This window comes from Watersipora subatra, chromosome 1 (assembly GCF_963576615.1).
Source record: "Watersipora subatra chromosome 1, tzWatSuba1.1, whole genome shotgun sequence".
In the NCBI taxonomy this organism is placed as follows: Eukaryota; Metazoa; Bryozoa; class Gymnolaemata; order Cheilostomatida; family Watersiporidae; genus Watersipora; species Watersipora subatra.
Window position 1 is genome coordinate 76,596,012 of NC_088708.1, and position 15,013 is coordinate 76,611,024.

A 15,013-nucleotide genomic window follows, 5' to 3' on the forward strand; every position below is an offset into this window, starting at 1 on the left:
ATCTGATCAGAAGCATCTTCAGTGAGGTTTTAGGGAGGCTGTAGAAAGGAGAATAAGAGGCTATAATAGAAACAATGAAAGGTGTATTCGAGCAGACACACAAAGTTCTAGCGTGTCAGACTGCGGCCAAGCAGAAATTTGCTTTTGAACCGAGATTCCATTCCATTAGAATAACTATAGCCACGGGTGAGATTAAAGGCAACTAATCAACATTAAATGTATTAGATAATAGGGAGGCAGAGCCACGTGCTTCCCATAAATTCCTCTCAAGAAACCGCCCGCCTCTCCCTCCTCTCTCTCGGAAGGAGATTATTAAGTCAATGCCAGGCGAATTAACAGAAGCCATCGCGTTTCTATTGTCTGGAATCGTAATAGAATCAGAATTGGCCATGCATAAGATATACACTGGTGATAATTTAATGCTGCCATCGGGGTCAAAGTTGAAAATCTCAGTATAAAAGCGGGGATGAGACGCTTTTTCATTCATGTGCCTAGTAGAGTTGGAGAGAAGAGGATAGTACTAGCCTACATCAGAGAATGAGATTCTTCACTCAAGCGCTTTTAGCGCTGACTGTGGCAGCTATTCATGCCGCCCCGCAGAATGGAGTCGTTGTAGAGTCAGAGAAAACAGAAGTGGTAAGTTAGGAGCAGCTTTTACCCTTTAGTTAAAAACTTCACTTTATAAAATACATTTTTCCTTTTACAAATGTTTTTATTTGAAACACTATATTTTTGGCTTAACAATTATTAAAAATCAGGCAACTAATGTTTTATTGAGAAGATTTGCATGTGTTTAGCTTTTCTTTATTAATCGTGCATTTTATCACTTTGTTACTGTTCACAAAATCTAGAGAGAGTGCTTTGCTATTGCCGCATGATATCAACATGCAGCAATAGCAACAGGAATGAGAATCATTACAGCCATATTTTCTTCCAATATTTAAAATATGAACTATTTTATCTGCTTTTGAATAACACGACGAACAAATCATCACGTTTACTATTATAACTGCTCTCAGCAAGAGCAATAAACATCAACAATATTTTTTTTAAACTGCAATATTTTATCAACGAGAGGTTTAATAAAATGATCAGTTCATGCAACAGCAACAAAAGAACTTGAATGTATCTTGTAGGAAATAGCAAGCGCGAAAGAGTTGTCAAAAGGAGATGAGAGAGATCTATTTGCTGCTTTCCAAAATGGTAACATAATAATATAATAATAATATACATCAAAATAATACTCCTTTATTAGATTAAATGACCGTGCAAAAACATCACAATGGAGTTTGATAGCTTGAAATATTTTTTTTAATTGTATGCATGTATCTGCTGTCAGACCAAGACATGGTGAAGACCTGCCTGAACGGTGTAGCCTGTGAGTTTATGACTGTCGCTGAGGCACGAATGCTTGAAGCCCAAGCAGTGAACTCAGTCGAGGCAGTCAAAGGAGAGCCAGAGCTAGTAAAAGCCCTCACCCCTTCATTGACTACCATGACAGAATCCATTAACTCTCTTCAGGCACAGAAGGCGGTAAGAAAACCTTCCATTTTAGACTGGCTACTGATTCTTGGAGCCTATTGCTATTTTACTGTCACTTTTGCATAAATATGAAAATCTAAAAAAATCATCTGTTTCTGTTTTATTTTTGAATAAATAAATAGCAAATTATTTGCTTTAGCAATTTTTCTTTCCCAAAATCATACATACACCTAAAAAAGAAGGCTAATGATGCTTTTTATGCAGCTTTTGGAGAATCTGGAAGCATCCATGGCTGCTTTGAGAGTTAGCTCTATGAAAGGGCAAGAACTGGCACAAGCAGCCAACACCCAGTTTGCTAACAGCATTTCCAAAGGGGTCCAGTTCTCCCCGGCGAGCAAAGGACCTGCAGCTCCGGCAGCATACCCTTATAAAGGAATGGCAGCCGCTTTGCCACCCAGCAAAGGAGGTAAAATAAGTGTGCAGACTAGTAAGTCAAGGTAGAGGCAGTATCCAGTATCTGACTATATGAAATACCTAGAAAGGCAGAATAGCTAGTTTACTACAAACATGTTTTAAAAATACATATAATGGCAAACAACAAAAAATGAAAATGAGAGAATTTTACTCTTGTAGCCAACTACGTAAGCAATGAAGCGATGCTCTGCCCAATGACCATGTATGAGCTTGGAAAGTGCCAAAAGCTGTCTACAGAAATGAAAGTACAGATGGACTCTGCCAATGCTATGAATGCTCAACTTCTCGCTGAGAAACAAAGACTAGAGAATCAACTTGCAGTGAGTCCAGTAACAAATCCATTAACAAAACAAAAGATGAAGTTTTCAATTGAAACAAATGATACAAAAATACAAAAAACCTATGGTGAGAATAGGTGCTCATAGACATATATGTATAGAATAATTAAAACGAGTGTTACTGAAATAGATTGGCACTACAATTTGCTTTTGACTTTTTTAATCATCAATCATTAGAATGAGCACCGAAAACAACTGCACAAGCAAGAAATTATTTGCAGCACCAATCAATTTCAGTAGAATTCATTCTAGTTATTCTACACCTGGACCTAGCGCTACGCTTAGTATATTGAGCTCTCTTTTTGGGGTTTGACTGCACATAAGACCTGAAATTGTATATATAAATAGAAAATGTATACATAGCTAATCTTAATTCTTGTTTAAAATAACTATGAAATGTGGCTAATCTTTCTATACAGCACTATGATTGAATGATCGTATTGCATACAATGCAGGTCAGTGAGATGATGCGCCAAAAAGCTGAAGAACAGGCGGCTTTCAATGCCAAATATGCTGCCGAACAAAAGGCCCAGGCAGAGGCTCTCGCCAATGGTCTTGCTCAATGCAACACAGCGAAGAACCTGCTTGAGGAGCAGAAGGCCAGTGTGGAGGCAGAGCTTGCTGATACACAGTCGGCACTCGCCGACGAGCGGCAACAGAATGACGAGCTTACAGCAGATCTCGCCGCATGCAACGAAGACAAGGCTCAACTCACAGATGACCTCGCAGATCAAACGGCTCGCGCCGAAGCAGCAGAAGAGCAGCTGGCTGCTACCAAGGCTCTTCTTGAAGAGGTATGCATTCCAGTAAGACCAGTGTGCGAGTTTGTAAAGAGAAAGTTTGTTGTACAGGAAGTAGCATCCAGATGCTGATCTGCTGAAAAAAGTGTGTAGTAGATAATGCTATCATTACGATGACAGGTCAATGAAGGGCATGAGAGGTTTGTTTCTTGCATGGCTTGCCTTGTGTGAATTATATAATTTTGTGTGGCTTGTCGTGTTCCCCATTAGGAGATTGCCAAGACTATTTCATTAGAGGAAACTCTTGGCTTCACGAAAAATCGACTGTCACGCTGCGAGAGTGACCTGACGCAACAACGTACTGCTCGAGAAGAAACTGAAGAAGAGCTGATGAGGACCATGACTGACTTGACTTCATGCGAAAATGAAAACAAAGTACTCGGTGAAACACTGAGACAGAGAACTAGCGAGCTTACCGCAGCAGAGTCTTCATTGGCAAGAGAAACCGCAGCAAGAGAAATGCTGCAAGCAAAACTTGACGACACTGTGCAGGTACTCGCTGTGATAGGAATGGCCTAAACCTCTCTAGATGTTTATGTGAGCTTAAGCATGCACCTAAGCATTCTGTTGACAAATGCAAACATGTGCATTTGATTATATACCTCTTCTTGCAGCAACTGAGAGTAACCGAGGAGAACCTGAGACGTACACGACGATTGCTGGAAGATGAGCAAAATGCTCACACAACCACTCGCAGAATCCTTCAAGAAACACAAGAAATACTTTCAGCTACCGAAGAGTCCCTAAGGCGCACAGAGGAAGCCAGACAGGTCCTAGAGGATGAGCTAGCTGAATGCAGACTCAATCTTGACAATGTCACCAATGAGCGAGACCAGGTATTAAAACTTGACAACGGACTCCCCTAGTTAAACGGATGAAGAAATTTCCATAGATTTTATCTAAAATTTAATATACACACTTTCTATTGCAGCTGCAAGCAACACTTGAAACAACAAGTGCTGCGCTAGCAGAATGCACAACTCAAAAGGGCATCTGCGATGCCAACCTCATGCAACAGACAGCCATCGCTGAAGAACTCAGCAAGCAGCTGACCGATGCCATGCTCCTCTTGAATGCTGAGAAAGAAGCTCGCGAACAGCTCATGGCTACTATAGTGCTTGTGCAAGAGACATCGCTCAAAGTACAAGAAGAAGTGAAGAAGCTCCAAACAGAAAACATCCTGTTGCAGCAACAAGTTGAGAAACTACAGGCTGAGCAAGGTAAGGGTCTTTATTTACAACGACAATTGACAATTTCTAACACAATGCTAGGTACAGCTTACAGTAACTCCGTAACACCTCATCTCAAAAACTTGAAAATTTTAGGTGTGGCCTTGGCATTGGCTGCTGGCTGCCCGCCAACATATGAAAAATTTGGCTCAAGCTGTTACAAGTATGTGAGAGAGAAGACACAATGGAAAATGGCCCAAGAACAGTGTATGAAAGATAGTGGAAACCTCGTAGCCATTGAGAGCACTCAGGAACAACTTTTCGTCACCAACTATCTCAAGAGACTCGGTAAGTTCTTTCACCTGGTGTTGGCTCCAAGTGTTTGTGAAAATATAAATTTTATGCACGCGCATAAAATTACATAACTTTGAGCTTGTCCTGATGCATGACAGGATGGTTTCCTTTTTCTGAGCATGTTATTTGATAGATTGGCCATTTTTTGTGTGAGTGTGTATTTACCCCTAGTGTGCTTTATCTAGATGCAAGCGATGCTTACACATTCACCAGTGGTAACAAACAGTACAATGGATGGAAGTGGCTCGGCGCTGAAGATAACCACATGGGAGCAAGCGGAGTAGAGTTTTGGTACAACATGGCCACAAAACAGAAGGCTGGATATGACTGCCAGGCCATGTACATGTATGACCGTGAACAGTATGGAAAATGGGTTGGACTCCCATGCCAGGCATCTGCACCTTATGTCTGCGAGTACCAGCTTATCCCTTACGGACAGAACACCCCTAGCAATCCAGCTGAACAAATGGCAATCCTTGAGATGGCACAGGATGCTCCAGCATATCTGTCCGCTTTGGCATGACTCTCTAACTTATAAATATTCAAACTCTCAATTATTTCATTGTAGTAGGTTTTTGCAGGACACAAATGACATGACAAGTATATTCTAGTTTTCTTAATAAAATGGTGTGAGCACTAGCTTCTCATTTGTGGTATAAACACTATCATCACTTGTGATGTGAGCACTAGCATCTCATATTTGGTATAAACACTAATGTATCATGTGTGGTGTGAGCCCTAATATCTCATATCTGGTATAAACACTAGCATCTCATGTCTGGTGTGAGTGCTAGCAGCTCAGGTGTCATCTGCACCAGCATGGCGCCATGCATTCTGTCCGCTTCTAGCTGAGCCAGCATTGCAGAGCATGCGAAATATTGTGGTACAACATACTCGCCTATTTAATTTCCCATGATGAATTTCAAGCAGATCTTCACTTCGGTCAGCAGACTCCAATGATGTAAAATACAGCTGACAACACTCATTAATAAAAAATAGCCCAACTAAAACATCTCTTTGATATCTCTAAATTTCCTAATATAAAAACAAGCATAAAAAATCATAAAAATCTTTATGCTGATTTGTACAAAAAAATTAACTATGCTCCCCTCTGTATAGTACATATATCTTCAACCTTTTCTGGATTAAACCCAAAAAAAATTTATTTGAAATTATCACCCTAACTTCCTACTGTGACAACAAATATAAAATAAACAGTAAAGAAATTTAGTTGGCCCCGCTAGTTTGGCATCGTTGTGGCTACCTGCAACTGGTACAACTCGTACAGGTATGTAGAGCTGTAGATGTAATATACTTTGGGACTTGAAAGCCTCATGAGAAACTTCTTTTTATAAGGCGTAATAACGAACAGATAGAAGTTGCATGCCAAGATATGCTAATGTAACATGATTATGACTATTCGGATTTTAGAAGCTCGATCTGACGACAAATACATTCACATGGGAGCATTTGACTACAGAGCTGATGGATCATTCACCTGGGTCAGCAGCAATATTCCGCTAGATCTGACACCAACCTCGTGGTTACCAAGCAATCCAAGAGGCATGGGCAGGCGGTGTACAGCAATACAAGTCTGGGATATGGCGGCGTTTGGAGAGTGGGCGGACAGCCTCTGCTGGGTGAACCTACCATTCGTATGTGAAATCATGACAGCTCCACCATTCCTTTAGAATCAGTCCTTTTATAGAACTGATGGGCGAGTGAAGGGAACAGTGGACCTTTGGGCGACGGCCTATCTTAAGAGCCGTGCTATTTTGACTGACATGTATAGTCTTACTGACTGATGCTCAATCGTTACCAGACCATGTTGCATCATGTACAATGTATATTTTTATATTATTTATGTAGAATATTAATGTATAGTATTTTTGTTCAAAGCGCTATTTTAAATTCTGCTGAGATAGAAAGTAACTCCCAACCATTATCCCTAGACAATCTCTAACAATTTTCTCACACTTTTTGTTACCTCACAATGCTGTCTGTTACCTCACAAAGCTGTTGGAATAAATGCTTACGAATGATCAAGCTGATAAATTTCTTAAATACTGTGCAAACAATTAACTAACCATAACCGGCAGAGCATTCATTGCAGAGTTCTAAGATGTGTGCCTCCACTCATTACTGCACATAAAATAAATTACTCAAAGATACTGCAATACCAACTTACCTGTATAACTGCATTAAACCAGCATGTATTGCCTATATTCTCGAGTCCAACTGGCCAGCTGTCCTCACGCCGTCTCTCATACGGATTCGGGTGATTGACAAACCAAACCGCATTTCTTTTGCTGTCCGCAGACTTGTTTTCTGCGATGCTCTGTTCAAGTACCCTAGATCAGTAACAACGCCCACCAGTAGGCAGTGTGATAAGATCATGGCAATCTGACTACCAAGGGAAACATTGAGTGTGTTAAAAATATAAATACCCATAAACTAATGCATAAACACAGAAAGCTAAAAATGTAAAAAAATCTGACCCATCTAGAACCCTAATGAACTATGCATAAACACTGTACAATAAGGTACAGACAACTCCGAGTTATTAAAAGTGTGTAATTGTAATGCCAGCGTTAGTTCTATATCAAGCCATGCTAAAGTTAAGGAAGACAAACTATCAACCAAATTGAGAAGAGAGCAGATGTAAATTAGAAATCACCTGCAGGCAGGATCACAGCTTAAATGAAGTGTATCTTACGCATCTACTCAAGTTTATTACTAGGGAAATCCAGATTTGCATCCTCAAAGAAATTTCGCAATAAAAGTGAATCGCATATTTGCATCATATGTGAAGTCTTATATTTTCATACTTGTATATGGATATATGAATATGAGAATACTTGTATCCTCATCACAGCCAACGTGATGACTGATGAGGTATTTTCAACAAAGGTGCAGTCACACATTTGCATCGGGTGTGACGTTTTATATTTTACACTCAGCTAGAACCTTATATTTGCTTCCGAAGTGAAGTCTTAGATTTTTAACAAAGCTGTAGTTTTAAATTCACATCATGAGTAGGGGCTTATAACTCCAACAAAGCTACAGCCTTATATTTCATCATGAGACATGGCTTAAATATTTACCACAGGTGAAGTCTTATGACCGCTTCATTAGTGAATTCTTGTATTTGTAACAAAGGACTTGCTAATCTAGTACTAGTCATGTAAAGATTAACAGAAGACCCTTTGCACTATACCTGCTGATGTCTTGATCCTCTCGAGTTATCTGCCCACCTAGCATAGATGGTACAGACCCATTGTTCATAAGACTTGCGGCTATCGCTTGCTGAAGCTCTTCATTGTCTCCCTCGCCAGAAGCACTCTCAGTTACCGGCTTTGGATAAGACAGGTCCGCTATGGTCAAGGTCAAAACAGGATATCAACCAAGAGTAGCGAAACAAATGCTGATTGGACAGTGATTGGACAAATGACAGTGATTGGATGAGTGCTAACAAAAATTCCCTGCCAACAAATCAGAAGGTTAAATGTGCTTCATTCTAAAACCATAAGTGATCACATCAGTTGCATATGCAGCACGGGGCTGACAATTAGCTATTGCATTGTCCAACGGTTACTACATGCTAAAGGTGACAGTAGAGGTTGAAATACGCATTGTGAGGTACTATACATCGGTACAGACCTGTCTCAACTTGTGTCTCCATGGAGTTGGACCTATTTCTGATACCTTGAGTAGATGGCAAGGAAGCCAAGGCTTCATCGTTGAGGTCATTCTAAATCGTATTACAGAATGAGTCACTAACGCACACAAAAAGCATATCTTGTAATATCAAGAACAGCCAACACAAAAAAATACTAAGGAAAACACCAAACTGAAGGGGTGGGGCCAGCTGATCCAAGCAGACTTTGAATGACATGTGTTGTTATCTCTGAATTAGTTCGACCCTTAACATCGCAGTTTTTCCATGCATTTGTAATGATAGAATTATCAGTGATACCCGTAAACTCTTTTATCTGTTTTAGATGTGACTGAACCTGGGCTACCTGAATAAAACAGTTAGAGGAATAAAAAGATCATACAGTAATCCCTCCTACTTTCCGCTGGTTACATTCCAGACGCACCCGCGAAATGAGAATTTTCCCAAAATAGAAAAAATATTTTTTTGAAGCACAAGCCATAATTTTACCAATTGGGAACAATTAAGACACTTTCTAAATTTTCACAATTACTTTGCTTGTCCTTGTACACGCAGCTTACTTGTATCGTACATTGCATATACAATACTGAAATTCATAAGAGATTAACGAGAACTGAATAGTGAAACGAGAGTGGGAAGAGAAACAAAGAAGAAAAATCTCTGCTAAATATTCCTAAACCAATCAGCATGATTGGTTCCAGAATATTTAGGATAGATTTGTGACGGAGAGCAAAGTGACGGAGATCAATTAATAGCGATTTTCTGTAGATGGAGGAGGGATGGGAAATTCCATTTAGTAGTTGGAAAGAAGACTCGAGCTATTACTGGAAGTGGATATATTTTTATTACTGACATCAACCAGCTCGTTGCTAGGTAATTTTATATCAATAGACTGTGAACTGCCATTCATGCCTAGGAGATGAGACCAACGGCGTATTGCCATACGTACCCGAATGAAGGCCACCCGATACAGCAAAGCCGGGAGTGAAGTAGTAGGGATTACTGTCATACATATTTTCAACAATTGCATATTCTTTAGACTTTTTTTAATTAAATAAGTGCAAATTATATGCAAGAGAAGTGACTGACAATGCTTTTGTGAGAGACCATCTTTGACAGCTTCACAATAGATGCATTAAACATGAAATTTTCAAAGTAGAATATGGAGTTAATAATCCAACAAACGCTTACATCTGGCCTAGGTTTGGAAGTCATACTGATGCAGCCAAACCAAAGACATCAAGTATCTCTACCACTCTTTTTCTACAATAAATTTTATATAATAACATGAGAGCTAGCAAAAGCGCTCATAGATGTTTAAGACAGATTCATCACATCACGACGTGATGCTACAATCATATCGCTAGATGCCGAGAGGACACAAAAAATGGCAAATAAATAGAATAGGTAATCTACTAGAAAAAATTATAAAAAAAACACAGACAACAAACATGATTAATAAATAACTTTTTTATCACAAAATGACAAACGTATTAACAATAAAAAAACAAAGATTGGAAGATAGATCTACAAAATTTGTAAAGCTCAGATAAACAACAATAATGGTGTTATGTTGCAGCATTCAGCAGCATGGTCGTGTTGATTAATTAACCGCAGACGCACCTAGTTGTAGTGCGTACATTGGGAGACAACTAATCAAAGAAGAGACAATTGACAAAATGTTACTAGAAGAAAGAATAATAACAAATACACTATTTGAAGTCTTCTTGATTTATAAGACTAAAATGCAGCAAACTGTATCATGGTTAGATAAAATTTGAGCATAGTGTATAAATAATTATCATTGCCAATAATTTTCTTTTAAATTTTTATCTCTACACAAATTAGTTTTTTGTCTCCGCTACTACACTCTGTGATGCATAGAAAAATATAATATAATAATAATATAATAAAATACCATAAATGATGACCAAAAGAAGATGATTGTAATGCAAAGAAATGAATAGAATATTAAAACACATTATTATAATATTATTATTATAATATTACCTTTGTATGAGTGACCAACTCATCACAACTTAAACGAAGACGTATTTTACCAAAACTACAATGTTTGTATATGCATTCCAAACGTGCTAAAAAGAGGGATCAGGCAGTATTTTAAACACAATGAATTATTAATTGATAAGCTTTGAATTTATGAAATGTAAAACACTTTCGATCAATCAAGCAGAACAAATGGTTGGCAACAAGCGATGTTGATAGTCTTTATTGCTTACATAAGTACGCAGGCTCTACTCACAAGTTACTTAAAATCGTGGAAGAGCGCCTACAGTTGTAGAATTTCATATTCACATACTTCTAATAAGTAGTACCACCTTCTTCACAAAAATAAAAGATTCACCAAATTCTAAATGCTCTTTAATGCAATTCTCTATTGACATCTGCTCTTCACACGCATGTATTGTATAGAGCCAACCAATAGCATTTTGAGATGCCTAAAATCCACAAATATCACAAAATCCACCAAGTAGTAGGTGAAGAAATAGTTGGCTCACAATATAAGCCAAGCTTTTAGATTATCAGTTTACAATTTTATGTTTTTAGATATCGTTATCTACACAACTACTATAATGTTATCTTGCAATTAATCACAATTAATTACAAATGCTTGCATATTTACTGGGATATGCGCGCGATCGGATACAAAATATATATAAATACAGTGCAAGTACATTTAATAACTAAACTAACTATACGCACTAACTAAACAACCCTGTGACGAAATACTAAGGCTCAAAACTAGGGCTTCATTGTCCTGTAACCATCTAGAACAGTCTAACATCAATTGATAAAAATACTAAGAAGTTGCCGTAATAAATGCTTCCCCTATATTGTTAGCAGCCAATAGCAGTATTACCTAGCACAACGGCTATTCCAGCTTAAAAGCAAGCAAAAACGAACATCGTTGATGCACAAAGCCAGCATGCAATTTTAGTAAAAGTAAAGAAGTAAAAGATAACTAAATACAGTGAAACTCGGATAAATCACCCTCGGATATATCGAACACATGGTTAACTCGAATGGATTTGCTTGGTCCGTTCCCACGCAATGATAAATGGCATTAGATAACTCGAGCGAAACTCCGTTAACTCGAACAGTTTTTTTCCAAACGGCTACCGAGACGGTTGTTACTATCGCTTTAGAATATCACTTTATTCCAAAGCCATAGAGATAAACATCGACTTTTAGTAGTTCTTAGGCCTTGTTATTACCAACATCGGCAAATATTTTCATTAACGACTTTTCTAAAGGTTTGCAAAAATCAAATTTTACCAAACATCCGCTTAGCGATAAGCCCTCCGAAAGCAAGAAAAGCGAGGTAAAATTTAGATAACTTTAAAGTATTATCGGCAAAATTGATAATGGGTTGTTAATAGTAAAGCAGTTTTGTAATAACTGACTCACTGCAAAATTGATCTTGGTTAAAACGCTCGGTAGAAAAATACGTATGTATTTTTTCTGAGCGTTTTAACCGCGATCAAGTTTTGCCAATTTTAATTTGAGAACGTCCTGGCAGTCACATCACCTAAAGCAACAAACAAATCTCAAGTGATAGAAAAATATCTATACTTTCTGATAAAAAATATTTAAAACTTCACACGAGAAACCCTTTAACTTGCAACAAGCAATCTATGCTTTTGATTGATATATTATAATTTGTATATGTACATGTATCTACTGATAAATACGTGCACTTATGACTGTCCTGATAACTTGAACGCTCTAATAACTCGAACACTTTTGCTCGGTCCCTTGAAGTTTGAGTTATCCGTGTTTCACTGTACATGCATGTAAGTTATGGCTCTTGCAGGAAAGAATCTTGTAACATTGGCAAATAAGTTTCCTTCAAATGAAGATCCATTAAGAAAGCAACGTTGTAAATTGTTAGTAACATTGAGGAACATTTCAAAGGTTCGTGGTTTATATACATGAAGTACCATTTAACAAAACAAAATAATACCAATGCATATTTTATTCATTACATTAATTCAGACATTTATCTATTTGGAGATGTTCGACAACAGAAGACAACAATTCTAAGAAATCGCTTATTATAAAACCCAAACTTTACTAATCAAGACAATGTTTAATTTAAAAATTATATTTGGTATAATAGTATGTACTGATACCGCGTCCTTTTATAGAAAAACTTGCGTAACTCATATACTTCTACACGTAATTTATGTTACTGCTCTAACTTGTTATAGCAACAAATTTGCTCATAGATGACAACTTATGATGCTTAGTCCTTGAAAAAAGAGCTTTAATGCGGTCAAACATGACATGAGCTGTATTAACTATAACAGGAATAGCAATAGATGGAGTGTGTTTAAGGTTTTTATATAATGTCCACCTAAATCCTTAGCGTGAACTTTCAGTTGTTCAGCCAACACTGTATAAGTTTAAAAACAAAGTATTGTCACCACAAACAAAATAAATACTCTTGTCTTGAACAAAAAAGTTTGTGATATAAGCGATGGAAAATCCTCGGATCAAGTTTTTTAATAGCGCAAAACCGTTTTTGCAGAGCGCAGAGTATGTTTGATTTTTTATCATTGATACTTTTACCTGCAACAGTCGTATTAACACATATAATTGATCTCTTCGTTAATACTTCCTTCACATGTCGACATATCTCGGGAAGATGCACTAGTTGCCGATATGTTAGAATGGCGAGATGTATGAGTCATCCAGACGCGAATTTGTTTGAATTTGCTTCTAAAAAAGCAATACATAAAAATGTTTAGATGAAGTTCAAGTCATTTTTAATGCGTTCACCACAAAATTCGTCAACTTGACTAGCATTAACATTACATGAAGATGTATACAAAGACAATAGAGAACATTTGTAGTACCAATGATGTACAGCCCCCCTGGGGGGGGGGGGGGGGGTGGCTGTATATCATTGGTACAAGGTACTACAAGGCAGCATGCATGTATTAAAAATGTTTATTTTACATACATAACCCGAATGAAAAAAAACAACAGCAAGACATGTTTTAATACATGAACAGAGTATCGTATGACTATCGAAATTCGCATGCTCACAAATAATGCAGAACAAGGTCCAAGGATCGATATGTGAGCTTTCCCTGAAATAATGAACAGTCTGAGCAAAAATGGTAAGGAAAATGTACTGTGAGCTACCCCATAGCAAGCTATCATCTATTGAATGAAAGCAGTACAGTATGCAAATGTTTAAGTTACAAGACGATTGCTACCTACTATCTCTGTATGAAAGTGACAACCCTACAGCGAGCTATCATCTATTTAAGGAACCCACTAGCTTACAAAGCAAGCTATCACCTATAACAGAGCTATCATCTCTGTAATAAAAATAACAACCATACAGCGAGCTATCATCACTAACTTACAAAGCAAGCTATCGCCTATGCATAGTAGTTGTCACTATCTTCTGGCTTTTTCTTTTTCACTGACATAGTGTCACTGGCTGCATGATGACCTCTTTTCAGCCAGTTTTTTACATACTTAGTTGGATTAAAAAGATGAATGGGAGGACCAACAATATTGACAAACATGAGGCCTGAAACTTGTTTGATGTTTAGTCTATTCCTTTTAGATGTGATCATGTTATTCATAAGACTAAACCCTCATTCACACTCGGCTGTGCTTACTGAGATACACTTGACCATGTTCTACCAATTCTTCAATGATGTTTTAGAGGTCTTACCTTCCACAGCCTTGTACAGTCTAAAGCCATTGATGATCTGTTCTTTCACATCCACATCAACTCTGAACCTATCGGAAAGACTTTCAATACTCACCATTGCAAACCTGGACACATCTTCAGAGTTGGCTGGCCACAAAAATGGGTCTAGGAGTGACACCTGAGAGAGAAGCTCAAAATACTCATCACCATGCTTTTGGCTATTGGCAGCCTTTTTACTTTCCTTGAGCTCACTGTAAGCAAGCGGGAACCAAGAGAGTTGGCCAGTTACTGAAAAAACCTACTTGCATGTATGAGTACAACCCTCATGCTTGATAGTACCATTCCCTTGAACTTTCCAGACTCACTGGACACCAGGGCCTCAGAATAATACTTACTTGGCACCTCTATGTATCCTCTCATTGCTTTGATTGTTTGGCCAATCAAATATTTTGCAGTTACCAATGAAACATCTCTGTTCTGCAAAAGTAAGGAAAGCCTAGAAACCTCTTCTAGTGCATCTAGCATAATACCTAGATTGATGACAAGGTTTTGGCTTGTTACAGTTGCAACTAATCCTTGAAACTTAGTATCATTTGGGTGGGACTTGAAGTGGGCAACAAGGCTTTCAAATGATACATATATTGCTTTTGCTGGTCTCAGAGAAGATGCACACCACCTTGTATCTCGGAGCTTGCCTATCTTCCTAAACTGGCTGTCTAAAGATTCAGCACACTGCTTCACTTCCTCCTGCATCTTGGGAAACTGGCTATATAAAGAATTCAAGCTGGTGACAAATATCTTGAATGAATTGATACCACCACCCACATTTTCAATTGCATCACCAACAGCAAGCTCTAATCTATGGTTAGAGCAATGCCATAAATGCCATATGAGTGGTAAAACCCGTGGTTGCTAAGAGTTTGTATCAAGCAATCTACAATAGATTTAGCATCAGCAGTCTTCAAATGTACAAAATCTAGAAATAAAGTGGTGGGAATGTCATCAGCACATGCTGATGATGGAGA

General features: G+C 38.0%; 2 protein-coding genes across 3 annotated transcripts in view; one reads left to right on the forward strand and one right to left on the reverse strand.

Annotated features, from left to right (window-relative positions):
* Positions 1-9,571, reverse strand: part of LOC137400774 (ubiquitin carboxyl-terminal hydrolase 25-like) — a 46,899-nt gene extending 37,328 nt beyond the window's left edge. Inside the window, exons 1-4 of the mRNA XM_068087113.1 lie at positions 9,485-9,571; positions 8,278-8,368; positions 7,835-7,991; positions 6,806-6,968 (exon numbers count right to left, since the gene is read on the reverse strand). Coding sequence (XP_067943214.1) covers positions 6,806-6,968; positions 7,835-7,991; positions 8,278-8,368; positions 9,485-9,508 — 435 coding nt within the window. The 5' untranslated portion in view covers positions 9,509-9,571. The remainder of the gene's footprint in view (positions 1-6,805; positions 6,969-7,834; positions 7,992-8,277; positions 8,369-9,484) is intronic.
* Positions 500-6,323, forward strand: LOC137397093 (adventurous-gliding motility protein Z-like). Of its 2 annotated transcripts, none has more exons than XM_068083387.1 (11): positions 500-636; positions 1,137-1,203; positions 1,340-1,533; positions 1,747-1,948; positions 2,116-2,276; positions 2,750-3,088; positions 3,305-3,586; positions 3,709-3,930; positions 4,026-4,314; positions 4,420-4,611; positions 6,049-6,323. In XM_068083387.1, the coding sequence occupies exons 1-11, from the start codon at positions 538-540 to the stop codon at positions 6,306-6,308; spliced, it is 2,307 nt and encodes a 768-aa protein (XP_067939488.1). In that variant the 5' UTR covers positions 500-537; the 3' UTR covers positions 6,309-6,323. The 2 variants fall into 2 exon arrangements, with proteins under 2 accessions (XP_067939488.1, XP_067939482.1); XM_068083381.1 differs by lacking the exon at positions 6,049-6,323 and adding an exon at positions 4,803-5,256.
* Positions 9,572-15,013: the final 5,442 nt, after the last annotated feature.

Excerpts from the sequence above, each read along its gene's own strand:
- LOC137397093 (XM_068083381.1), top strand. The coding sequence starts at position 538 with ATGAGATTCTTCACTCAAGCGCTTTTAGCGCTGACTGTGGCAGCTATT. Across the intron at positions 4,315-4,419 it reads GAAACTACAGGCTGAGCAAG|GTGTGGCCTTGGCATTGGCT; the intron begins GTAAGGGTCTTT and ends TGAAAATTTTAG. Across the intron at positions 4,612-4,802 it reads CAACTATCTCAAGAGACTCG|ATGCAAGCGATGCTTACACA; the intron begins GTAAGTTCTTTC and ends TGCTTTATCTAG.